This window comes from Camelina sativa, chromosome 4, assembly GCF_030686135.1.
Source record: "Camelina sativa cultivar CO46 ecotype springtype chromosome 4, ASM3068613v1".
Classification (NCBI taxonomy): domain Eukaryota; kingdom Viridiplantae; phylum Streptophyta; class Magnoliopsida; order Brassicales; family Brassicaceae; genus Camelina; species Camelina sativa.
In genome coordinates this window covers 4,641,377-4,654,839 of record NC_141883.1, presented here as the reverse complement: position 1 = coordinate 4,654,839, position 13,463 = coordinate 4,641,377, and the positions used below count along the sequence as shown (strand labels likewise).

Sequence of the window (13,463 nt, the reverse complement as noted above, 5' to 3'; positions counted from 1 at the left end):
AGTTGGGAGACCAGTTCAAGCGAAGGCATCGGTCGATGCTTCATATGTGTCGATCGATGCTGGGCCAAAGAAGAAATCAGAAGTTTTCCCACAAGTTTTGAAGATTTACAGAACCGCCCCAAAGTTTCCTTATTTGCATCATTTGTCCATGGACGTGTTTAAGGAATATATATAGGATTTTTATGGTCATTGTATAGACCTAAGCTTTATTTTTCATGCAACCTTTTTAGAGAGAAATCCCTGAGAGATTTTTAGAGAGCTTTTGGAGAGAAGAATCAAGACTCCTTCCAAAGAAGATTCAGAACTCCTTTTCTTCTTCCTCTAATCTCTTAATGCTATCTATTTTATTCATGATTTGTGTTCTTGCAATTATGTCTGAGTAGATCTGCTTGTTAGGTTCAGAGTTTTTCATAGGGTTTTTATGATTTATTAGATCTGTTATTTTTAGGATTCTTTTATCTTTCTAGATCTTCATCTTAGGTTGTTCTTCATATTAATTCTTGATTGATCACCTAGAATTAATACCTAGGAAAATAAATTGATATGAGAATATAATTGATTTTCCTGATAAAATCTTTTGATGAGCAAAATTACTTTATGCAAAGAGATTTGATTTAGTGATTTTGTGAACAATCTAAACTTGTTTTTAAAGCTGATTCATTACCTAGAATTTTGCAAAGATATTTGGATTTTCTGGTTTTAAATTTAGATAATATTTACAGTGAGAACTGATTTATTTTACAAAAGAGTTTAGAGTTCTAGATCTGATCTTAATTGCTTGAATCCTAATTTATTGATTGATTTAATATTTCATAAATTCCTGAGAAATTCCCTAGGCCTAGCGTTTTTAATTCTTGAATTTACAACACTTTTGAATTCTGTTTTTGCATTGCTTTTAAATTAATATTTCTGTTTAGCATAATTAAAAGATTATTAAATCTATTGTGTGATCTAGAGTCCTTGTGGATATGATCCCTAAGTACTACAATTGATCTCTTAATTGGAGAGAGTAGCTCAGGGTTAAATATGAGCATATCACCCAGGTTTGTGGAAAGGACAAGTTATTAAAGCCTTCCAGACGTAACAAACCGGCCATCAAATATGGGTCGATCCACGGACCGAGAATAGATGTAGGGCCCACTTAGGAAGGAGAGCCCATGGACTGAGAGTGGACATGGGCTCACTAAGCAAGGTGGCGGTTGAGGCGTTATAGAGACAGATGCTACATCATGATATGTCTAAGACACTTCCACGAATACATTGGAAAATTTAAGATTAGTTACTATCAAATGATTTTGTGACGTTGGAAAAATGTTTTTACTTTCATTGGTTGTCGGAGCAAGCCATTTTGAGATAGCAAAAAGATGTGACCATTTTCTTTCCACACAGGAGGAGGGCAGATCCGAGGTTCTCTCTATGGTGGAGAAGGTTGGACACAAGCTTATCTCCCATAGGAAGGAAGGTGGAGGAGATTGGACGAAAGGTTATCTCCCCAAAGGAGGAAGGCAGAGCCAAGGTTCTCTCCATGGTGGAGGAGGTTGGACGCAAGGTTCTCTTAATAAGGGATGAGGGCAGAGCCGAGGTATTCTCCATGGTGGTCATACATTATTGTGATGATACATCATTGATTAGTATTTTTATAATATATAAACACATTAAGCCAACTATTTTACTTTCATTTCTGCATAGTTACTATCACGAATACATTGGGAAATTTAACATTAGTTATTATCAAAAGATTTTGTGACGTTAGAAAAAAGGTTTTTATTTTCATTAGTTGTCGGAGCAAGCCATTTTGAAATAGCAAAAAGACGTGAACATGTTCTCTCCACATAGGAGGAGGCAGAGCCGAGGTTCTTTCTATGGGTGAGAAGGTTGGACACAAGGTTATCTCAATAAGGGATGAGGGCGAAGCCGAGGTTTTCTCCATGGTGGTCATACATTATTGTGATGATACATCATTGATTAGTATATTATGTCATATATTTTATATTCAAAATGTTTTTTGAGCCAACAATTTTAGTGATTAAAAAACTATGCAGAAGTGAAAGTAAATAGTTGGCTTAAGAATATATTTGTAACATAGAGTATATTTAGGTATAAAAATACATATAGACATTTTCTAAGGGGTGATAAAGAATATATTTGTAACATAGAGTATATTTAAGTATAAAAATACACTTTTAATAGTAACATACATAAAGATTTGTAAATGGATATAAATCAATGTATTATAAAAAAATAAAATTTATAAATAAAATACAATAAATTTTCATAATATTTTTTATTAAATTTAATTTAATTTATAAAGCATTAAACCTGCCTACGGGTCCTAATCTAGTTAAAATATGTTTTAAGGATTTATTTTGATGAGTCAATAACTAAAAAGATATTTTATTTTCCACAATTATTTCAACTGACTCCAGAACGAAAATAAATTTTTATAATATTGTTAATTGTTTGTATATTATCAAAATGAAATCTATATTTTTAACCATATAACAGAGGTTTAAAAAAAAAATTTGTCCAGGGGCCCTTAAAAACCTTGAGCCGACACTGGGCTTAGAGGCAGTGCGGTGCTTTGGAACCATGTCTCCTGATTTTTTTTTTATTTATTTTTTTATTTTTTAAGGTTTAAGGCCCTAAATTTAGATATTTTGTAATTTAGGATCTTAAAATTTGAAGTTTTGCAATTAAAACTCTAATTTTCTAGAAAAAAATATAAATTGGACACAAGATCCAAAAAAAGTGAGCCGGTCATGGTGTCAATATTAATAATTTTTTTTTTTTGAATTTACTGTTAAATTATATTCAAAAGAAAAATAGCTTTGTTACATCAAGTGCATCATAGAGCAGAAATGTTTTTAAACAGTCATAGAAGAGGAACACTGAAGATCTTGTGCCAAACCATAGTTGTAACCCATCGTCGGATCTTCGATCTCCCATAAGGCTAATGGCTAGCAGTTGGTCTTGCATGTGTCGATCAATCATGTGAATGAGATGAGAAGCAGGGTATGGAGGCTCACCATGCGCCCGGCCATTACACTCTTGCCAGAGGCAGTAGACTGTTGTTTGCAGAACTGAACGAGCTAGTTATCCCTGAACCCGAGTACCCCAGTTGTCACATGCAAAGGAGAGGATTGAGTGCCAAACAGTAGAATACTTAGCCTTGTAAATTGTTCGAGCAGACGCCTTCCAGACCTCTGAACTAAATCTGCAGGCAAACAATAAATGATCTCTCGTTTCAGTGGTACAATTGCAGAGAAGCCAAGTCCCCTGCGCACCCCTGCTCCACTGGATCATATTAATAAATTCAACAATGTAACGCTCACTGAATTATGTTTGGGTCAATGCAGGACGATATTATTAATTTTTGTGATGTCGTATTAAGTTGTAAACTTGGTGTATTTATTAATTATTACATTCAATGTGAGCAATAAGAGAAAGTATCCTTCTTGTGCAAGCCTAGGTGTGACATAAAAAGCGTTGAGGTTCTTGTTGATTCTTGAAAGTTACATAACGTTCAAAATATATCCAAAATTATGGATCATTTCTAGGTAGGAGAGTCAAAATGGATCTAAAATTATGGATCAACTCAAACCAAACCAATCCAAAAATTTATTGGATGGATAGTTTGGGTTTTAATGGATTAATGGATCAAACTGGTTTATGGATTTAATGGATTGGGATAAAATGGTTGATGAATTAACTTAAACCAAACCAAACATAGTTGAATTGATTTTGAATACCAAATTAAATCCATTTTTATTTTAATTAAATATGTAAACCAAATTGAACAAAACCAAGCTATCTTCCTTTTTCTTCGATCGATTCAAACTTCTTATTTTTCTTCTTCTTCTTCTTATTCTTCGACAGACTCATGCTTCTCCATTATCCTTTCTTCTTTGATCTTCGACGGTATGAATGACTCAAATTTCTGGGGTTTCCTAAATTTTTGCTTATGTTTGATTTTGTGTTTTTTAGGGTTCTTCTGTTCTCTTGTTGGAACATTTGAATTTGATTGATTGGGTTTTGGATTTTGTGTCCTTATGGTTCTTCTAATCTCTTCTAATCACATATTTTTGGAACAAAATCGAGCTTCTTTGCTCTTACCATTCGAGAAATTTCACAGATTTTGGGTTTTTTTTTTATTAGCTTATGTATTAGGCATTTCACTCAGGAATTGTCATGTTTGAAGTGTGCATACACCCTTTAGTCAATCTAAGTCATGACATGGTGTTTTCCGGAAGATGATTATTGGTCTAAGGCATACATTGGAGCGTTAATAAAGGGTCTTGATTGTGTTGTTGAGCGATTGTTAGTGAGTGATTGTCTTAACTGTTTTGTGGTTTGCAGAACAAGTGATGAATGAATGGAATGATGAAGAAGAAGCTCCTAGTGGTGTTGTTGGACAATCATCATCATCAAATACATCACAATCTAGAATACAGTAAATTCTTCTCATCATGCAAAGAGAAATAAGAGATCATCAGTGTGGAATTACTTTGTAATAGAAAAATCTGATAATGATGAAGAAAGGGCCTATTGTAAGAAATGTCCAAAGAGTTATTTCTGGAAGCCTACTAGTGGAACATCTAATTTATAACGACATTATGATATATGCTCACTAGATGTAGATGTAGAAAAAAGAGAGTGAAGTTTGATGATAAAATTGCTAAGGAGAAGTTTAATAGGGTGATTATATTTTATGATTTTATAAAATTATAACGACATTATGATATATTTTATGATTTTATAAAATTACACAAAGTCTAAATTTATGATTATGATATAAAATGAATCAACTTTTTTAACCCATTAATCCATTAAGCTAAATGACTTGTGGGTTGATCCAAACCATTTGCTTACTGAGTTGAGTTGACTTATTATCCATTAAATACTAAATTTCTATGGTTATGGGTTAGTTTGGGTTAATTTATCCAACTTGACACCCTCGTTTCTAGGTAATGATATCAAGTTACTAGAAGTTAGTATGAAGTTAGTATGATCGAAACAGTTAGTACTTTTTTTTGTGGTAAAAATAATAGTCAATACTTGATCAGTTTGACTGGTTACAAGCAAGCTGGAAGCTTCATAACTCATTGAAGAAAATATGTTCTTGGTGGGTCATCTAGTCAGGTAAAGCTGTTGAGATCTTCTGGTTAATCAACAAGTTGAGTGGATGTGGTTTGAAGGAGAAATATATATCTAAGCTGACATAATATTGAACACAATGACATGTTGCTATTGTCATACTCACAAAGCTGTTAAGAATATGAAAGACTTAGTGAAGAATATACTCTACTTAATTTTGGGAAGTAAAGCTCAATTTTTAGATTATATATTGATTCTCGTTTAGTATTGTTAATTCACGTTTGCATCGAGGACGCTTTTGTGATGAAATAAAATTGAAAGAATTACTCAGATGTTATCCAAAAGTTAGTTTATTTTTGATATGAATACATTTTCTAAAAATTGTTCAGATATTTAGTGTCCAGAGTGTAACTACAATTTACCCCTTGGATTTATTTTTCGATTTTGATTAAAAAATAATAAAAACTACACATCTGCAAATTAAAATACACATCATCTTCTATAATCCACGTCACAACCCGAAAAAAAACTTAATGGCTGAGTTATAGTATTTACGGAAAAACGAAAGGTCTCGTCGATTCATATGACGGCTGAGTTATAATGTTTTGTGAGCAAACAGTTGATTTATATTACTTGACGGCTGAGTTATAATATTTACGGAAAAACGAAAGGTCTCGTCGATTAATATGACGGCTGAGTTATAATGCTTGACGCCTGAGTTATTGCACAAAATAAAACAAATGTATTAAAGAATACTACATCGGACAATTTTTTGCATTGTGTCCAACTTGTTTAAATCAAGAACATGCGTTTAGCTCATGGCTCAACGCGTTCAATCCGTAGTCATCAAAAACAAGCTTCACAAGCTTGTCGTGTGTTGTTTCTGCATCTATCTGCACAACTCTACACCCTCTATTGTCAGTGTTAAATACATATTTGTGTTTTTTTACCCAATTACCGGAAACAACAATTACAGTAAGTGGATCCATGAAAGAAAATGAAGAAGAATGAGGAAAATTAATAAGAATGAGTGTAATTAAGAAGTGAAGAACAAGGAGAAAAAGAAGGAGAAGAACAAGGTGAAGAACACTTTTTAACCAGTTGAAGAACAAGAGTCGAAGGAACGACGTTTCGTATTTCCGGAGAAGATGATGACATGGAATGCTGACATGGATTATGCGTCCGAAGTGGCAAGTGAGTCACCAAACTAACATGTAAATCAGCCTAATTAAATCAGCCATCAAACAAAATTATAACTTAGCCGCAACATGAATAATATTACAGTAATTAAAAAGCAAAAAAATGGCTGCCAAATTCAGCCGCTTAATATCATAACTCAACTGAAAATTTGTAACTCAGCCGTATCGTTAAATAAGTCAGCCGTAACTGAATGATATTCTATTAATTAATCTTTTGTTACTAAGTCAGCCGTAAAATGGCTGAGTTTTACGATAAATCAGCTCATGGCGGCTTAGTTATAAAACTTAACCATAACTCAGCCATAACCACATCTCATAAGTCAGCTGTTGTTCATAACTCATCCAGATTCAGAATGATAATTCAGCCGTGTCGTAGTGATAACTCAACCACAAATTTTACAACTCAACCAAAAATTTTACAACTCAACCATCGGATTATAGCTCAGATGTAATGGCGGCTGAGTTATGGCATAACTCAACCAGATTTCATTAAGTCAGCCGTAACGCTTGATTGAGTTATGCTCTAAGTCAGCCGTATGCTCTTACTCAAATGTTTTTTCCATAAATCAGCCGCAGCATACCATTACTCAGCCGTCATTACCTCTGTAATGTGTTACGGCTGAATTATTTAATACACGTCAGCGATTTCTGACGTGATGTCTGACGTGGCAATGACATTTTTACAATTACGTTTTTTTCCGTAACATAAAACAAGGACACATTGTATATTTTGAAAATACATGAAATATTCTAGTAATAAAAAAAAGATTTGTTAATTCTGATAATATTACCTAATTTGGAGTACACCCTAAATCTTCCAATAAATTTTTTACTAGTGCATTACGAATAAGTAACACTTGGGTCAAAGTCCATTTAACCAAGTCCAAGTGGTCTGCATGCTGCATGCACACAGTGAATCGCGACAATATTGTGACGACTGACGAGTTTAATTACACTTTTATTTGTCCTTTGAACCGAGGCTACATGCTTGTTTAAAACATAAACTTTAGTAACTTTTGAAGTTTCAGTAACATACCACCGGAAGCTTTTTCAGCTTGTAAAAAACAAAAATTAAAATAAATAAATAAATAATTTTAAAAGCTACAATTTCTCTCTAAATAGATTATGATTAATTTAGTCAACGTAAAATATGTATATAAAAGCACTTCTAAAGTTATTTATTTTCTATAGATATAGTAGTTAACATGCCGAATTTCTATGGATTCAAAGTCATAATTGTGGTATATATATACTTTTATTTTAATAACGAGGCAAAAAATGGTAATAGTTAGTTAACGTGGTGATGACTAAGAAAAGTTAGTATACGTGGCTGAGCTAGGCTCTCTTTTGTCATCATCCGTTTAGTCAAATTTTCACGTCGCCTTAAATTTATCAAGTGAGCAATTCCCAAAGTTGTATATATATACTAAGGCATGAGTTTTCTTCATACATCGGTAAAACAATATAATAGAAAGGATGGCAAACATTTTGATTCTATCACTTCTCTTCCTAATCATCTTTCTTCTTCTCACCGCTTTGAAACGCGCAAAGCGGCGACAACATCAACCAATACCGTCTCCTCCTGGTTTACCTATCATCGGAAACTTGCATCAGCTCGGAGAATTACCACATCAGTCACTATGGAAGCTCTCAAAAGAGTATGGTCCTGTGATGCTTTTGAAGCTTGGAAAAGTCCCAACAATCATACTTTCGTCCTCAGAGACAGCAAAACAAGCTCTAAGAGACCATGACCTCCTTTGTTGTAGCCGTCCTTCCTTAGCAGGTACACTATAAATCAGTTGACATACTAAAGTTTTGAATCGTTACTTCATTCAAATCATACTCCTCAGGGGGAAGAGAGCTTTCTTACAACAATCGGGACATATCTTTCTCTCCTTATAATGACTACTGGAAAGAATTAAGGAAGCTTTGTACTCAAGAGCTCTTCAGTGCTAAGAATATTCACTCAACTCAACCCATCAAGGACGAGGAAGTCAAGAAACTGATCGATTCATTCGCGGAATCAGCTTTTCAAAATAGTCCGGTCAAACTGAACGAGAAGTGTCTTTCTTTGACTGTAAGTATAGTATGTAGGATAGCATTTGGTGTGAGCTTTGAAGGAACTGTGCTTAGCAATGACGGATTCAACAAGCTAATCTGTGAAGCATTCGAGATGATGGGAAGTTTCTCTGCCTCAGATTTTATTCCCTACATCGGTTGGATCATTGACCGGTTCACTGGTTTGCAAGGGAGGACAGAAAAAAGCGCACGAGATCTCGATGCGTTCTATGAACAAGTTATTGATCTGCATAAAGAGGAAAAGGAAGGAGGCAGTGAAGATATTGTGGACTTGCTCTTGAAATTGGAGAAAGAAGAAGCTGTTGTTGGAAATAACAAGTTCACAAGAAACAATATCAAAGCAATCTTGATGGTAATTAGTTATTTAAATATTCAAAACCTAATGGCAAGAAATATGTTCTTTTGACTTGGTAATGTTTTCTTGTAACAGGACATTCTTTTAGCGGGAATCGAAACTTCTGCAGCAACCATGACATGGGTGATGGCAGAACTTGCGAGGAACCCACGAGTGATGAGGAAAGTACAATCTAAAATTCGAAACAAATTTGGCAAGAGAGAAATAATCAGCTTCGAAGACATAGATCAACTCCATTACATGAAAATGGTGATTAAAGAAACATGGAGGCTACATCCTCCAGCACCTCTTCTGCTCCCAAGAGAAGTAATGACTGAATTTGAGATCAATGGCTACAAGATTCAACCCAAGACACAGATTCATGTCAATGTATGGGCAATCGGGCGTGATCCCAATACCTGGAAAGACCCGGAGGAGTTTCTTCCAGAGAGGTTTCTTGATAGCAACATTGATACAAAAGGACAAAGATTTGAGTTGTTACCGTTTGGGGCGGGCAGGAGAATGTGTCCTGCAATGTACATGGGGACAGCAATGGTGGAGTTTGGTCTAGCGAATATGTTGTATCATTTTGAATGGAAGTTACCAGAAGGGATAGCTGTTGAAGATATCGACGTCGAAGAAGCTCCTGGACTCACTGTGAACAAGAAAAATGAGCTTCTACTTGTGCCAGTGAAGTATTTGGATAAGTGATCCCTTGAACGAAGTTCATCATGAGAGTTCGGAATAAAGTGTAGCATCGATCGTACCTAAACAGAACACGCAATCCGAAGATCCTCTGTTTCTTTAGTTAGCCAGTTTTTTTTTTTTTTTTGGTCAAAACTTTAGTTAGCCAGTTAAGTGTTTAAGGAAGTGTCTGAAAAAAAAAGAAGAAAAAAAAAAAAAAAAAAAGAAGAAACTTTTCATCTGTAAGACTGTAACGTAATACGTCAACTGCATAATGAGCTTTAAAATCATCCTAAAATATGAAATTCCGAATCGCTTATTTGGTTTACTATGCTCCTCGCGCAAAGAATTAACTCGTCGAAATCCTCCATCAGAGACCCGTTATCTAAATATCTGATTTCACACTGCCATTGGATGGTAAGACACTTTGTGTTAGGGTTACGAAATTGTCGGATTCTTCCTATATAATAAATGAAAACTACTTTTTTTTCCCTAAAATGTAATGTAGATTATTGAAAAGAAATCAAGAAGTAATTAATCTTTTTATAACCTTCTGCTAATCATTTTTGAAGCAAATATGATTTTCAAAAATATTTTAATTCGAATACAGATAAAGTAATACAGTTTTTTTTTTAATGAATAGAATTTTATATATATATATATATATATTTTTGTCGTCAAATTTTATATTTATTTAAAGAAATGTTACCGATAACAACTGGTTCATTGAATTTCTATGTGATACGGATTATGGTATCACGTAGACCATGAAGCCTTAACTTATTATTAGATTATTAGGTTTCCATTTCATAATTAGATTAAGGCTTTAGAATATTTATTTATTAAGGTTTAGGTCGGTTGTACTAGGGTTTATAAAAGGACTCCTTATGCTAACGAGAATATCAAGCCCCAAGAATTAACCTTAATCTCTAAGAAATAATTAGGATTAAGAGGGAGCTAAGCTTTCAATCGTTTCTTAGACCTCAAGCAAAGAGTTAGTTCATAACAATTTGGTATCAGAGCGGAACAATCCTATGAAGGGAGCTGAGCCGTTCGATCTGATGGGAAACTTTGATAAGATATTCAATAAGCACTATGAAAAGATTATGGAGATGTTGAAGGAGTTCCAAGCAGCGGTGATGGAGACGGTGACTTCAAAACCAGATCCGGTGTTGGTTGCCGTTCCGGTTTCAAAGATAAAGGAACCAAACCACATGAGGAGAGAGGAGGTGGAGAGAATGACTTCAAAACCACTGGCCGTGAAGACCGTGACGGCAACGTTAGGAGCTGAAGCTTCGGTCGAGCCGGAGATACGAGCTGTGTTGGAGCTAAAATCACCGACTCACATGGCGGAGGGGATCATCAACAAATCACTTCTTGCGATGGAGATTGAGGAGGAGGAGTCTCTATCTGAAGCTATGGCGTTGAGGATTCAACAAGCAAAAGACATGAGACTTGAAAGACAAGTCGACGTGGAGGGAAGAGACGAAGAAGCTAATAGAGACAAACCGGAGCTTGAGGACAAGCTCCTAATCGAGGAGGGGAGTAATGATACGGATCGTGGTATCACGTAGACCATGAAGCCTTAACTTATTATTAGATTATTAGGTTTCCTTTTCATAATTAGATTAAGGCTTTGAAATATTTATTTATTAATGTTTAGGTCGGTTGTACTAGGGTCTATAAAAGGACTCCTTATGCTAATGAGAATATCAAACCCCAAGAATTAACCTTAATCTCTAAGAGAGAATTAGGGTTAAGAGGGAGCTTAGCCTTCAATCGTTTCTTAGATCTCAAGCAAAGAGTTGGTCCATAACACTATGAGAGGCTGAGTCTGATTACTATAGCTGATAAATTTTTGTAAAACTCCAACCCGCCGCACCACTTGGTCGAAAATTGCAATCTCTGCAATCTAAATAACGAATAAAACTAAGTTGGGAAAAACATTACAAAAGAGAGGAGTGAGTTACTCAGTGACGATCAATTCTGCTCACTGAAATACAACTACAACAATTTACTCAACCAATTGTTAGACACCACACTCTTAAAGCACATCCAACAATCATAAAGGTTCAATGCAATACTCAACCTAACATATGATTGCAATACTATTTACACAACATATATTTTTCAAACCATGATTTTCATCAATATACACAACCATCAATTTCGCTAAACTGAAATCTCATCAGCTTAGCCACAAGGATCCCAACCAATCTCAAGTTCATCGTAACACAAGGCACGCAACCAATCTCAGGTCCGTCCACTTACATGGCACGAAACCAATCTCAGCCTCGTCTAATCACTAGGTACAAAACCAACCTATGGTTTGTCCATGACGTCATCTCATATTATTGTACATAAATCATCATGTCATATATATATATATATATATATATATATCAATTCATTCTACCATGCTTAATATCATGCTACCATGTCCCAAAATATCAATCCACGGACATACATATAAGCACGTGTTTTAAGAATATTTAAGAGTGGTACGTTCTGTTTTGGCAGACTGGTCTATACACTCTAACTATTATGAGCATCAACTAGGTCGAATATGGCTGGTGTGGAGGAATAATGTGAGAGTCACTCCAATCTATAAAACATCAAAACTGATCACAGTTTTGATATTTATTGATGGGAGGCAGGATGAATTTTTTTGTCTCATTTATCCACTAACTCCACTTTGATTAAAATATTATTTTAATGGGTTCTTTTCGGTTTCCCGCAACCCTCCTCGGTTACGGTACTGTTTTATGGACCCCAACTCGTCTGTCTCCGTACACTGTCCTGCGCGTACCACGTACATTGGTACGTATGTCCGCTGGTTCTACCAACTGATCGGCCTGTTGCTCGATCTATTTTTCTTCGAACATCTCTCAGCAAGTCTTTTCTGCTTCGATCTCTCTTCCCTTTGAGTCTTTCCCGGTTCTATTCCTTAGGGTGAAATTATCCCGTAGTGAGGGTCACTACAACAGAGGTGGCGTGAGTCTCCTCCTCTCATTCTACTTCTACAATGCATCGGTTTTCCAAAAAGTTAAAGAGCTTAAAACCACATTAACGACTACTGGGGAAGCAGACGGTTGGACATATCTCTACTCTCACCAAGGACACTTATAAACGCCTATGTGACCTGCAGATGAAGACAATGGCAAATCCCTCATCGAATGCAGTTAGTCTTGAGCATGAAGCATACGAAAAATGGAAAAGACTATCTGATATTGAGGAAAGTTATTTGAAATAGAAGGCAAAAGTTCATTGGCTGAAGGTAGGCGATGAAAACAGTAATTCATGGATCTGCTACTTGAAGAGATGATACGCCCAAATTCGAGGATCACTCAGCCGGATTAGAAAGGATAGAAACTCGCCACGAAGCAAGGTGAAACAAGGGAGATTTAATGGATTGAAGGGTCGCACAAAAGTTGCGGAAGGCTGCTGATATTCCCAACTCCAATCGCTGCTAGATATGACACACTAGTCCAGCAAGAGGAGGTTGTTACTTGGATATTACACACCAAGAAACAAAGAAGTGTTCTAGACAAAGAACAAAGAGATAAACTCATAAAATGAAAAAGAAATTGATTGATTATTCTCAAATGAGATTACATGTGTTTATATAGGGATAAGAAACTTGGTAACAAGGCCAAGTATAAAATGTTCTTGAAACTAAAAGAAAATAAATATAGATAGTTGAATGGAGACCCAACTCTTGAAGTTTTCTTTCCCAAGGTTTCCTTCCTAAGGTGTCCTTCCCAAGATGAGTTGAACTCCATTTTCGTCACCCCTCTTTGACCACAAAAGAAAGTGATTATTTTGGGCTTTCTTGGACTTGAATTAGGCTCAAAGTGGGCTGGACTTGATATATATCATCCCTAATAGATTTTTCCATGCTCTCTTTGGCCATAATCTCTTGAGTAAGCCCATGAAGTGCATTCCTTAGCTTCCTAGCTTTTGCTCTAGTCATTGGTCCTTCAGGTACAAACAATGGTTCCTCAGCTACAAGCTCCTCTGATTCAAGCTCAGCTACATATTCCTCAGGTTCAAGCTCAGCTACAAGCTCAGCT

At 35.4% G+C, this 13,463-nt stretch overlaps 1 protein-coding gene across 1 annotated transcript; it reads left to right on the top strand.

Annotated features, from left to right (window-relative positions):
- The first annotated feature begins 7,736 nt into the window (after positions 1–7,736).
- LOC104779838 (cytochrome P450 71B26-like) lies at positions 7,737–9,690 on the top strand. Its single transcript, XM_010504237.3, has 3 exons — positions 7,737–8,076; positions 8,144–8,724; positions 8,803–9,690. Exons 1-3 carry the CDS (start codon positions 7,770–7,772, stop codon positions 9,415–9,417), a joined length of 1,503 nt encoding a protein of 500 aa, XP_010502539.1. The 5' UTR covers positions 7,737–7,769; the 3' UTR covers positions 9,418–9,690.
- Positions 9,691–13,463: the final 3,773 nt, after the last annotated feature.

What these genes read in the sequence shown, in the direction of transcription:
- LOC104779838 (XM_010504237.3), top strand. Translation starts at nt 7,770, where the DNA reads ATGGCAAACATTTTGATTCTATCACTTCTCTTCCTAATCATCTTTCTT. An exon ending in TAGCCGTCCTTCCTTAGCAG is followed by an intron (nt 8,077 to 8,143) that starts GTACACTATAAA and finishes CATACTCCTCAG; the next exon opens with GGGGAAGAGAGCTTTCTTAC. An exon ending in ATATCAAAGCAATCTTGATG is followed by an intron (nt 8,725 to 8,802) that starts GTAATTAGTTAT and finishes TTCTTGTAACAG; the next exon opens with GACATTCTTTTAGCGGGAAT.